Source organism: Pteropus medius, unplaced genomic scaffold, assembly GCF_902729225.1.
Source record: "Pteropus medius unplaced genomic scaffold, Ma_sr-lr_union100, whole genome shotgun sequence".
NCBI lineage: Eukaryota > Metazoa > Chordata > Mammalia > Chiroptera > Pteropodidae > Pteropus > Pteropus medius.
Window position 1 is genome coordinate 4,057,733 of NW_024349800.1, and position 13,935 is coordinate 4,071,667.

The 13,935-nt window shown below is 41.4% G+C and overlaps 1 protein-coding gene across 5 annotated transcripts in view; it reads right to left on the reverse strand.

The window, feature by feature from the left end:
- VGLL4 (vestigial like family member 4) overlaps positions 1-13,935 on the reverse strand; it is a 142,304-nt gene that overhangs the window by 20,497 nt on the left and 107,872 nt on the right. The window contains exon 1 of one of the 5 annotated variants that reach the window (XM_039886752.1): positions 5,073-5,853. The exons of the other annotated variants lie outside the window; for them this stretch is intronic. Coding sequence (XP_039742686.1) covers positions 5,073-5,086 — 14 coding nt within the window. The 5' untranslated portion in view covers positions 5,087-5,853. Of the gene's footprint in view, positions 1-5,072; positions 5,854-13,935 lie in introns of those variants that run through there. 5 annotated transcript variants of the gene reach the window in all.

The following is a 13,935-nucleotide window of genomic DNA, read 5'->3' on the forward strand; positions in this document are numbered from 1 at the left end:
GATTACAGCTATTCTAACAGGTGTAAGATGGTATCTCATTGTGGTTTTGATTTGCATTTCCCTAGTAGCTAGCGATGTTGAACAACTTTTCATATATTTGTTGGCCATCTGTATGTCCTCTATGGAGAAGTGTCTGTTCAGGTCCACTGCCCATTTTTTGATGGGATCATTTGTTTTAGAAAGCCATATTTTAAATGGACAGTGTCTGCGCCAGCTTTGCTAAGGGTGAACAGATGCTCAGTTCTTCCCATTGCTCCCACCCCCACTGCCCCAACCCTTACCCTCGCTCTCACCCTCACCCTCACCCTCACCCTCAATCTGATTCTAAGATCCGTTGGCAAAGGCTTCCTTGTGCTAAGAAAAGCAGAGTGTGGAACCAGTTGCTCAGGAAAGCAGAAGACGGATAGATACACTCCCTTTCTTAGCCATCCACCAACCTGAGACTCAGAGAGAAGACCTCCTAGAAAGGCCTGGAGTGAAACAAATTAGGGAAAGGGACCCTCGGCACAGTGCGCTGCCCAGAAGTCTCCATAAGCCAGTGGCCACCGCAGTGCCTGGCACACAATAAATAATTTATGAGAGAATCAACCAAAAGCAAACCAGTTCTTAAAGAGAAAACAGCACCGACTAGTCTGAATATGACAGAGGAACTCGTGAAGCTCCGGGGCAGCAGCTGGCTCAGGGGTGAGCAGAGTAACAGCTCCAGGCATCGCAAACCCACCAGAAACTACTGGTCTGAAAACCCCCTCAATCGTGATTTCTGCTTTTGTTCTTTTGGGCTGGTACCAAAGCCAGCTTTCACAGTTCCAATCAAATTCTTTTGAAGGCTCACTCTTAGCTTTTATTCCACATTTTCTAGCAAATTGCTTGAAAATATTATAAAACCATTTAATGAAAAGACTGGATGCTTTGTCCTACTCAGAGGAAAAGAGCTTCACAGTGAAAAATGGCTGTGAATAAAGGAAGGATGAGGAATTGCAACGCCCCTAAAAGATTGCAGTACAGACAGGCGCTTGCTTCCTCTTTAAAGCAATTCACTTGACTACTGAAAAGCTTCAATAAAAGGTTCTTCCTCATAATAAATGAAATCTACTTTCCAGTATGATTCTTGGGTTGAAAACTCAATGAAATCTAGTTCTTCTAACTAATGAAAAACTGCTTCTGGGTCAGAACTCCCATGCCCAGAATTCTCTTCACAAACAAGAATCACTCCAAACGATTCTAACACCAGACCCCTCACTGCCCCGTCACTCAGCTGCACACATTCTCCAAATTAACACCCATACCACCCCTAACGTAAGCTAAAAACAGAGCACACGAGAAAAGATAAGTCCCTTCAATTTATGGTAGCATATTTCTGAACCAAAAATCAGGGCATAAGGTCTAATAAGTTTAAGAACTAAAGTTTAAGAAAGTTAAAGTATAAGAATAGAACATTCAAAATCAAGATTATTCCAGGATCTGTACTCAACTAGAGCCCTACCTTTAAAAGCACCACTCAAGATACCGACAGTCACTTCCATAACCCTGTCACACAGTAAGTGTGGGGCCACCTACAATCCTCCAACGTGTTCTTTTTTCCTTTTAATTCAGCTATATTTGTGACCCAGTACTGGCTAGATATATAAATGAGTTACTACATACATTTGCATCACAAGTGCATGGACATTAGAGACAAACTATCGAATTTCCTTCTTGTGCTAGTTGGTTTGTTGCAATTCTCTCCTCTCATACACTGCGCCTATACACAATCTCATTCCTACAAGTGAGTGCAAGCGGTCTTCCCAAGTGTCTAACCGAATGGTGGTGGTAACCAGTTCCAAATTATTTCATGGATGTCTTGCTATTAGAGGATCACTTCTAATTCGGTACAAAATTAGAAAGCCAGTTTTCCTTTTTCAAACTACCTACTTACCCTGAGATCAGAAACGTTGCAGGCAAAATTAAATATACTGAGTTAAATTCTAATTATAATAAAAAGTTTGAGAATTTAAGCACTGAGAGTGTAAAGTGATTAAATATTCGCCCAATAAAAGATATTGAGGCACCTACCAAATATTCTTTAAAAGTTATTACTATCAATATCAAATTACTATAATTACTTATAAAATTATTATTATTAAAGAACCTTAAAGACCTTCCATCTGAGAGTGAATTACGTAGCATACAAATTCCCTCTGAGCATCCAGGCAGTTTCTGGGCTGAACTCCATCTTTCCAAAACCTAGAGGAAAAGGTTGGCTAGGATATTTTTTTCTTTACTTAGATTACATGATAGAAACAAGATGTGAATTAAAGATTATTCCAAGGACCCTTTGGTGCTTAGAAAGGCTTCTAACCTAGTGACAACAGATAGACAAATTAACCAATCAATCTCTGTTCTTAAAGCAAAGTTCCCAAGGGACCTAAAAAAAACAATACTGAGGGCCTACTTAATTTTTCTCTGAGTTAAAATTTCTTTACAAACATTCTCACATTCAAACTCTTCACAGAATTCAGAACTGTCTTTCCCTAAGCTGTCTGCTTAGCTTTATTGTCACCTCTCTAATAAAGAAGCCATCCCTTGGCTTTTAAAATCATATTTAATCCAAAACCTGGAACCCAGAAAAGGAGAGGGAGATTCTATTCAACACTGAAATGGCATTATTTCCCCCCAAAACTCTTGCACTGATGATTCTAAGAATGCCTTTAGAGAATCCAGAGACTACCATCCCCCAGCACCCCAAGTGACATACACTTTCCTTTTCATGCATGAGGATTTCCAAAACCAAATGGTAATGGTGAATTCTAACTACCCTTTAAATTAAAATCACCACCTCCAAGAGCTATCATACTGCAATTCTCAAATATCATATCCTCAGAGAGTGAACTTCTCTCCTCCAAACTGCTCACTTCCTCCTTGGGCATCGCTCATCCCAGCTGGGCGTGGAGTTCAAAGGCTTTACACATAATAGACCCATTATTATTTATTCAGTTGAACTAAATAAAGTTAATCATTAGCCTTTAGAGTGTTTTTGTTGTTGTTGTTTTGTTTTTTTTTTACTGTGGTAAAATACACATAAAATTCACCATTTTAGTCATTTTTAAGTATACCGTTTAGTGGCATCAAATATATTCACATTGTTCTACAACCATCACCACTTCCATCCATCTCTAGAACTTCTTCGTCTTCCCAAATTGAAATTCTGTTCCCATGAAACACTAACTCCCCATTGCCCCTCCCTCCAGTCCCTGGCGACCACCATTCTCCCTTGTCTCTATGAATTTGACTCCTCACGTTAAGTGCAACCATATACTCTTTGTCTTTTTGTGACTAGCAGTATTTCATTTAGCATTAATATCTTCAAGGTTCATCCATGATGTTAGCATGTGTCAGAATTTTGTTCCTTTTTAAAGGCTGAATAATATTCCCCTGTGTATATAGACCACATTTTGTTTATCTTGTTATCCAGTGATCAACACTTGGGTTGTTTCCACCTTTTTGGATTTTGTGAATAATGCTGCTACAAACATCAGCGTAAAAATATCTCCTTGAAACCCTACTTTCAATTCTTTTGGCTGCATACTTATTAGTGGATCTGCTGGATCATATGGTAATTCTGTTTGATTTTTAGTCCTTAGAAGTTTTGACAAATTGTTGGCAGTAAAGGAGACTGGAACTACAGGATGCGCTTTTCACTATAAGTTTGTCCCTCCTTACTAGAGAAAAATAAAAGGTTTGCAAAAGGATGGGTCTAGCCCACAACGACAACAAAATTCAAGTCTTTGCAAACAAAGACCAAGCGGTTCATGAGAAAAAAGATCTTGAAAAATGTAAACATTTGATGTAAAAATTAAATAAACAAAGAACATCTATCACCCAGTTCACTAAATTCGGTAAACATAAGTGCATACAAGTCAATGATGTTGTAATCAACAGCGAGCATAGTAAAGACTCACGAGCTACATATTTGTGGTTCCCATTTCTCACCATGGGCCTTTAAAAATCACTCAAGCCATCCAAGGGAGGCTAATGTTAATAATACGTAGTAATAACTACCATTTGTATAACATTAGCATACAGTTTTACAAAGTGCTTCGCACATATATTATCGTTAACAGATCTCCATCAATCTACAACTCCTCTGTACTGCCTAGAAAATGTGTTTCTCAAATGGTGAAATGAAAATCCCCTTGCACCTAGCTGTGCAGGCAGGTGAGGGCACCACCACACTGGCTCTCAAGTAGTCAACTGTTTCGCTCTCCACTTTAACCTCAGCTTCATCTCAGAGCAAGGAGGGGAGAAAAAGGTGGGTGCAGTGGCTGCTCTGTAGAGTTACTTTACTGAGTTACTGAGAGATTAAACAAAAGCATTTATTTTCCATTAAATGTGAAGGATCTCTCAATCTCTAAGGGATCCTGTGCACTAAAGCAACTTATAGAGGAGGGACTCAAGTAAAATTTCCACGGAGGGAAGTGGTCAAATAGCTGAGGTCAAAACCTCCAGACTTCAATTGTGGTCAAGTGCTTTTATTTCCCTTGTAATTTTCTTTAAGAATAAATGTTAAACCTAAAACATACCCCCTTCTGGAGGCGATCCTGGCAGCTGAACTGAGTGGGAAGAAAAAGCACCCTGTACTGCCCAAACCAGCAGCCACTCAAACTACGCACCATTGTCTACAGATGGTCACATGAGAGCCCAGCCTGGCAATAACATGTCAGCCATCACCTGAAACTTGGTTACTTCCAACCCATTAAGGAAACAATTACTAGTTGCATTAACCCTTCCCAGCTCACACATGTAGCTGGCAGCCAGTGCTGCAGCCCTATTAAAAGCCCTCTCTCTCTCCTTCCAGTCCTCTCTCAGAAGAAACTGTACATGACATGGATCTGGTTGAGACAAGGTGCCGTTTAGTGAGGGGTGAGGGATGAGAAGGAAAATCTATGCTGTCCCTTCTGAGCAAAATCAACTCTACCTCTCCCAGCACTTGCTGCCTCATAGTTTAAATTAATTACAGCTGAAAATACAGGGTTGCCATCTGGTTTGAAAAAGCAAGGATAAGGGAATAAAATGAAAGGGTTTTTGGTACTAACCTCACTTTAATCATTGCCAAAGAGCATGAAGACAGCCCAGCGTCCTCCCACAAAAAAGCCTTGGGCCTCACAAACTTGGCAAGCAGTCCCAGGCACAAAACTGGATAGGCAGAATGCCTGTCAGAATAAAAGTCCTCAGCTGAAAGGAGACTTACAAGGTAAGGGGCCTGCCTGACCCCACACTGCAAGAGAAGTTTCCTATGGGTCCTGGGATAGGTTAGCAACTCCTGGGAGGGTTTATTTGCAGAAGATGTCTTGCCAAAAAGTTACATGCATCATTACAGTTCCATTTTGTGAGAAAATAGATCTGCTGTCAGAATTATAGTATGCAATTTCCTCTTTCTTTGTTTCTCCATCTTCCATAACATGAGGCTTTTATAAAACTCTAAAAGAAGGCTGAACAAAACACAGGAGAGGAAGGCTGCTGGAGAAGGGAGCCAGCCCCACCAGAACAATGCATGCAAGTCCACAGCACCCTTGCAGCTGGGCCCCTTCGAGAAGGAATGTCAAAAATCCCTATTTTTCCTCCGCTGCAGCCACAACTACAGTCTCACTTGTGTTTTGCAGGAAGCAACTTCCTTCTGCTTTCCTCCCACTAGCAAAATCCTGGATGAGAGGCCCTTTTCTACTTGGACTCCTGGGCTGCAGAGAAATGCTGGCTGCAAGCACAGGGAAGGCAGAGGTACCAAAGTGGTCCTTGGTTTGTTATGAAGGGCTGTAGGTGGGTGCAAAAAATTGCCAAGTCTGCAGCTTTCTTAGCCACACCCCAGCATCGACTAGCCCACAGAAGTGGAGCATCAGTCAGCTTTTCAGCCCCATTTAAAGTTTCACCTACCTGAGTTCTTTTTGACCCAAGTGAGTTTTACAAACAAAACCTAAATGTACTTGAGTCCAGCTGCTTTCAGAAAGTAATACCCACTGAGGCACAGTGCTGTTTACTGGATTAAACTCTATTCAATCACATATAGTCTTTATAAATTAGAGATTAGAATTGCAACAGAAGACAAAAGCAGATTATGAAGACGAGCATTTCTGTTCTAGGGAAAAATACATTTTTCAACCCAAAAATGATGTGAAAGTTGTCATCCAAATCCTGCCCTGACAAAATCATTGTCTATAGCAACAGTGTCCATAACATTCAAAATCTCAGGAGTGTAACTTTCGAGTAAATGGTACATCTGTCAAACCACAGGAAACATCTGGTAAAATGGTTAAATAAAAGCAGAATTTAAACTTTTGATTTTGAGCTTGCTTATGGTACCCAACAAGAGACTATTAAAACAAATACCAAAAGCTTTCTGACCACTCGCAGTGCTCGGTGCAATAGTGGGGGAAAAAAATGTCCCTGAGCAGGAAGGAGGAGAAAAAGCAGACAAGGCAGGAAATGTTGGCTGCAATCCTATTTTTTCGTGGAGGCTGCAGTATCCCTGTTCCTCACAGGGACTATGGCCACAACCTTGTGAGGGCCAGGGCAACCCCTCACTCTGCCCACACATCACCCCACCCCTGAAACCTCCTTAGGCACAGCTAAATCCCTTCCCCTAACCAGGGCTGACTCCTTCATTCACATCACCCCAATGTCACCAACAAAGTAGGCACTTGGGAAATGTTGAATAAATGAACTAATGAAGTAATATACAAACAATTAGCTCTCTTCATTCCACAGCTAACAATGTATTAAGCACAATCGCCTTACCATCAATACACAGCCTGCACGTGTTACAAAGTACTAGCCAACAAATTTCAATCCCCCCTAGAATACTTACGAAGCCTTTTCCATTTAAGATTTAAAGATTCAACTACTTCCAATTTTTAAAAAAAAATCTGTATTTCAAAAACACAGTAAAGTTTTTGAAAAGCAAATAAATTAGGAAACTGGGACTTGTAACATATCAATAGAAAGAAGATAAATACTCTAATTTAAAAAAAGACAAAGATACAAAGTCACCAAAAAATCCACATGGCCAATAAGCATGTGAAAAGATCATTCAAGTTCCCTAGTAGCAGAAATGTGGCGGGGCTGGGTGGGGAGAGAGAAAGATCAGCTATCACACAATGATTCCCCTGCAAAACTTGCAAAAATTAAATACATTGTACCAGTCACCTGTGTGATGATGCAGTGCAGCAGGCCCACACATACAGTTGCTAGTGGGAATGTAAATCAGTAAACCTACTAGATACCAAGCAGGAAGAGTGCACCACAGAAAGCATAATTGGGTGCCCTCTGATCCAGAAATTGCACTTCTAGAAAAATGGGAAATATGAGATATGAACAAGGATGGAAATACAATGGTAGTGCCGAAAGTTCAGCAAACGATAGTGAAACATTGTAAACAACACAAATATCTGTATTTAACAAGTTCTTTTGGTTACAAGCAACATAAAACAAGGCTAGCTAGCTTATGAAAAAAAGGGGGAATTTATTGCAAGGATGCTGTGTTGCATTTCTTGGAAATGAAGAGTTAAATGACCAATCCTGGAAAAGGAAAAAAAGGAGGTGACCCCAGGGACCCCTGCAACAGAAGATGGAAGGAGCTCTGTGCTCCTGAGAAAAAAGGGGCTGTACCACCTACTCTCTCTCCAGCACCAGGGCAAGAGGCTCCAACCAGAGACACCACCAACGACCACTCCAGCCATTCCCACTCAGTGACCACGAGAACCACCGTCACCCTTCTAGGTCCTACATATACAGTTGACCCTTGAATAATGTGGGCATTGGGGCACTGACCCCCTGCACAGTAGAAAAATCCATGTAAACTTTTGACAGCCCCCAAATTTAACTAATAGCCTACTGTTGACCAGAAGCCTTATCGATAACATAAACTGCTGATTAACACGTTCTGAGTGTGTTAATCAGCAGTTTATGTTATCGATAAGTATATATATTATATACTGTATTCTTATAATAAAGTAAACTTGAGAAAAGCAAATGTTAAGAAAATGAAAAAATATGTAGTTTATGCATTCCTAACATATCTTTTAATTTTTCTCAATATTTCTAGGTTATGCGGTTCATCTGCGAGTTTTTTCAAATTGTCGCAGATCTCCAAAAAACTTTCCAATATATTTATTGAAAAAAATCTGTGTGTAAGTGGACCCGCACAGTTCAAACCTGTGTCATTTAAGGATCAACTGTATACCTGTCTCCAATCACAGAGCCCTTAAGGAGTTACTAACATCAAGTCTTAAAATTCTGAGATTTCTATTAGATATTACACGTGCTGCTGAAGATTAGGAGACACTCCCCCCTCCCCCGCACACACACACGCACACACACAAATACAACACTTTTTCACAGTCGAGAGACTTCACCTGAGCGTCAAATGAATTATTTCAAAGTAACTGGGGATCTTACAATACAATCTAATAGCGTTTTATTGGTACAGGGAAATCCTCTACTTTGCCATGAATAAGTGAAGGTACTGGATTTTTTTTTTTTTTTTAAGTAAAACTATTGGAATTGTTGGCTAGAAATAGAAATGAGCCTTTGGAGCAGTAATAAAAAGTTATGAAAAGGTGACTTAAGTTATCTTAGAGCAAGCATGAAATTTTTAATTTGTTCCATATATCTCGGCCATCTTGTGTTCCAAATCTTTTGCTTCCTCTTTCAACACGACTTCTCTCCCTTCCCCTTGTCCCTGTTTCTGAACTCACCACATAATAACCACACATATATCTGAACATTTCATTTATTTATCATGTACATCATCTCTCCCAATGCTGATACACAATCTCCCTGCCATTGGTCAGACTTGCGTGTCAAAGGGAGCTCTCGCAAAGCGACGACCCTGTCTGGGTGCGCCCTCCCTTATCCACCGAAACACCACCACTCACCCTGCAAAATGAGAATAATTATTCTAGGCTGAAGATCACTAAAAGACACTACAACCAAATGCAACGTGTGACTCATAACTGAATCCTGAATTTAAAACATTTATTTATAAAGGAGATTACTGAATGTAAATATATATATTAGATCATATCACTGTCTACAGCACACGAAAGAAAAAGCGAATGTGGCAGAATGTGAGCAACTGGTGAATCTAGCAAAGGACACACGGGTGCTCATTATCCTAGGTGTTCAATGTTTCTGAACTTTGTCCAAAATAAAGTTGGGAGGGCAGTGGGAGGAGAGAAGGATGGCAGGTTAGATTATCACCAAATTTGGATGGAATGTTTAGAATCATCTCATTTCAAGCACAGGCGGGGTGGGATGTTGGGAATCCTTGAAGAGTCTTCCAAAAGAGCTGACATGGGGAGGTGAGAAGGAACCTGTGTGACGGAGAGGGGTGTGCCATACACATTAAGATGCCATGGGCAATGAAAATGTTGGTTTCAAAAATTAGCCTCGAATTGAAAGTCACAAGGCAAGTTGGACAATTCACCCTAAGTGTGCGAGAATTGCTTCCTACGCTCTGTGTAGCGTGCTGAAAGGCATAGCAGACACTTAAATAGATTCTTTTTAAATTTAACCATGGGTAAGGAGTCTTTAAATAATCAATAGTCCAAGGAGGCCATCTACTAAGAAATAATACTGGGAGAGGGAGTTTGGGACAGATCGCCTAAGTCCTTGAAAGTCATCCAAAAGAACTGAAAAGTTTATCTTGTAATCAAAAAGGAGCCAGACCCACAGCCTCTCAACAAACTTTGCCATGTCTTCCTAATATGTATCAAAAAATACCTGCTGCTTGCAGAGCTCTGTGGCCATCAAATGAGGCCCTTTCCACAATGTCTCCATTCACAGGCTGTAGCCACATTACATGGTTAGCTCCTACAGAACAGTGTCTGTTAGCTCTAAAGCTAACCAGCCCAACCAAAACGATGCAGTGTCATAACCAATGTACAGGAACTAGGACTATTAGTGGGGCAGCTCGAAGTTATTACACACGTGAAAATAAAACACAATGAATCTACTAGAAAATACTGAAAAACACTTTGGCTTTGAGAACTTTTTAGGCAGATTTGAAAAACACCAAAATAGTACGCACTTAGGCAGAGATGTCTGCTTTTCTAATATGAAGAGATCTATTATTTGGGTCATTTCTACCCAAAAGGAATGTCTAGCCATCTCTATGACCTATGAGGCATACCCAACTCAACTCACCTTCTCATTTTCATAAACCTTACCCATGTTCACAGTGGAATTGGAGCAAGATGCATAAGAAGAGATATAAACAGAGGAATGGAAAAAAACCATTTCATTCATACAAAGAACTCTGAAGGCCTAACACTCATTGAGTCAACATTGGGATAAGATCATTTGATCCAAAACAAGCATCACAAGCCAGACTAGTGATTCAGAATGTAAACTGCATTTGTCCAGGTACCAGGGATTCGCACTGTTCTATTTAGGGGTGCTAGGGGTGGGGAAGGAAAGTGGTGGAGGTCGTGGTGGAAGGACTCTGTTCCAGCATGTTTCCTGAGCTAAACATCAAGGCTACAAGGGGAAAAAAATGGAAGTACAAGAAGTGGTGCCACTCAGAGTTTATCACATATTTGAAAGCAATTCTTACAGTCTTTCCCAGTCAAAGGGAAGAATGTTTTGACAGTGCTCTCACAGTGTCTCATTTTTCATTCAAACATTTACTTAGCACCTAGAAGGTGCCGGGCACTGTAGTGGGTGTAAGACTCAGCCCATGGCCTGGAAGGACTTGTAGTCTGGGGAGTGGGACAGACAGATGGGCAGATGATTATACCAAAGTGACATCATTTTATTTAAAAAAAAAAAAAAAAAGTGTTCACTGAAGCAGAAGGACTCGCCACTTGCCAAGAGGAGGCAAAGAGAGTGTACAAGCACAGGAGTGCGGGCATACGGGCTTACATCAGCAAGGCAGAGCACACAAGGCAGAAGCTCCTGTAGAGAGGGGTTTGCTCAGTGTTTCCTGGAGCTGACTGGGAGCCATTAAAGAATTCCAAGCAAATAGTAAGACTTCAGAAACCTTCCTCTGGCACTACAGTGCCAAGACCAGTAAGGAGGATGCTGCCATGGACATAAATTAAGTCTAAACTGTGGCCTAGGCCAGTTCCTATGTGGAAAACACCTAGCAGACTGATTCCACAGGGTGTGGTCATAGATTCAATGTGGGAGACGAGATGGAAGAGGGGAACAGGCGATTTTCAGGGCAAGTGGAAAGACAGCTAGTTGTCCCATCGTGGACACACTTGGGAAAGTGCTGGAAGAAAGGAATAACTAAAATCAATTCAGGTAAAGCAGCATCGAACTTGAAGTGTGCGCCTCCACACCTACAAGGCAGACAGCTTTCCACGTGTGTGCAGGCTGGGTCTCAGCTGGACATCGAGATTTGGGGATCATCTACCTCGAGTGGTCATTCAAGCCATGAGTTGGGATGTGACTTCATCATAAAGGTCTGTCTGACAATGAGAAGGATGGAGCCCTGGAGAATGGCAATAATGACGACTCTGAAAGGTCCTGAGTGGAGTGGCCATAGACATTAGAGGGGAACCAAAGAAAGCAAGAAAAGGGTTATGGAGACCAAGAGAGAAGAGACTCATAAGGAAGAGGAAGTCAAATAAGATAATTATGGGTTTCCTCCTGGATCTGGCAACTAGTAGGTCACTGGTGAATGAGAGGAATTTCATTAAAACCTTTGGTAGGGATCACAGCATTGGACTGGAGAGTGGGTACAGAAGTGGAGACAACCTGCTCTCTAGAAACAGCTCGGAAGGAAGAAGAGAGGTAGAGATAAGAGATGAGAACACAGGTCAAGGGAGAGCAGGGCCTCTGGCTTTCTCAATTTCTGTGGCCTCAGTGAATTTCCCTGAAAGCCCCAGGCATAAAAGATGGCACCCAACAATTCCGAATCACAGAATCACACAATCGTTTCATTACAACAGTTAAGCTGTGTAGCACACCAAGCTTTGTGAGCTTGAACGTTTATAAAAGGATTTTGAAACCGAATAAAATGATCATTTTGTTAGGCAGGTATGCTCCCTAGAATATTCCCAATAAGTCTCATGAAAAAGGGATAAAAGATTCCATAGCCAATCACATTTGAGAAACCCCGGGCTAACCAACTTCTCAAAGCCTGAAATGTGCTATCGTGCACGAGCAGACCCGGAAAAGCAAGTTAGGTCCTTCCCAAAATCTGGCCACAGAATACTCTTTTCCCTCAAGCATCTTGAGGCAGAATGTTCTGAGACAATCTATGGGCAGTGGTGCTTTGAATCCCCAAGGGGTGTCATGCATCCAAAGAAATCACTCCTAATGTGTTAGAAAGCTCCAAAACCATTTGATGGGTTCAAGGACAGGGGCAAATTTAGGAAAGCAAAGAGCTTTCTTTCAGCTCTCAGACTTGCTTCTAAAGTGATCTGACCTAATAAGAGTTGGTTTGTTTCTTCCACTTTGCCTTGACCCAGTTTCTGGAGCTGGTTTCTATGTGGATCCATTAGCTGTTATTTCTTAGGTCTCTTCAAGGAAGGAAAGGCAAGAGGTAAAGTAAGTTAGAGGAGAGTATGGTAGCAAAATTTGCTTCCTTCTATACTGTAGCACGTTTTGCCTCTGTCAGGGCTATGAAAGCTTTCATCCAGAATTCAGATCCCTTGTTTGGCAAGGTTTCGAGCTACTGCCAGATCCAGAACATTACTGCAACACTAAGTTCTCTAGTTATGCTGTGGGGGCAATCTATGAAGAAATTTCAAAATGAAGAGAGGGAAGGAAGGAGGGGAGCAAGAGGAAGAGAATGAGAATGTTTTTTTCGTGTACCCAAAGATTTAGCAACCGATTGCTAGCACTTCTTTAATAAAAACACTACCAGACACAGAACATGGGGCTGTAAACTATCTCACTATTCCAGACGCACGCAGCACATGCAAATGATCGATTTACAAGCAAAATTCTAGAGGAAAATAAAAGAACCACCAACACTCACACGCGGACACATTTCTTAGCATTCTTCTTTCTGGTCCTCAGTCAAACCTACTAAAGCAACAGCACTCTGTAAACTTTCAAGACAGACTGGCTTTGCAGTGCAATTAAGAAGAGGCCTGTGTGGTCACAGGGTAACATTACGATTAATCCTCTAACTATATATAAAAACAGCTGCCATCTGTGTTCCCAGAGCAGAAGCATCTTCATGCAAACGGCTCTCTAAAAAGAGCTCAAGTGCTCAGAGAACTTGGCAGGAGAGGGAAACAGCCAAATCCTGTGTTACCTTGTTGCCTCAACTTTTGAACAAAAAGCCTTTGACTTAATCCAGAAATCTAAAAACACCGCTTTTTTTCGATTTTAGTGTTTAGTGTTTTAAAAGGTGACTTTACACATGCTAATGAAAGCTCTCTGATACATCTCAAATGTTCTTCGATTCTCCTCTCGGAAAAAAAAGTCCTCCTTTTTCAAGATTCTTATCCCACTTTTATAACCTTCATGATAGGGATGAGTACCAGCGAGGTCCCCAATGCAGACAAAAACAAAATGATGATGGTCCCTTTTGTTCAGCTTCTTTGACTCTTGACACTCTTGGCAATTCTTCGCTCTGTGTTATTTGGCCAGAAAAATGCCAGGAGCAGGATGGTTATCTGCCTTTCCAGCTCTCCGCAAAGACTCTTAAGGCAGAAGTGGTGCCTGCTGGGAAAAGGCTGATGTCAGCTCTCAAGAGCACAGCTCCCTGCTAGGATAAGGAGGTCTTTGTTTTCGGCTGAACTGTGAAAATGAGAAAATGCCTCTAGCCTGACAAACAAGAAACCCACACAACACAGGTCAGGCCTGTGACCTTTATTTAAAGGTACCACACTTCATTAGCAAAACACTTGCATGTCACACACAGATGCGCCTTTAAGGTCACATGGGAGCAGCCATAAAAATCCAACCCTGTTCAGGCTGACCCACAGCCCCCGCCCCCCAATA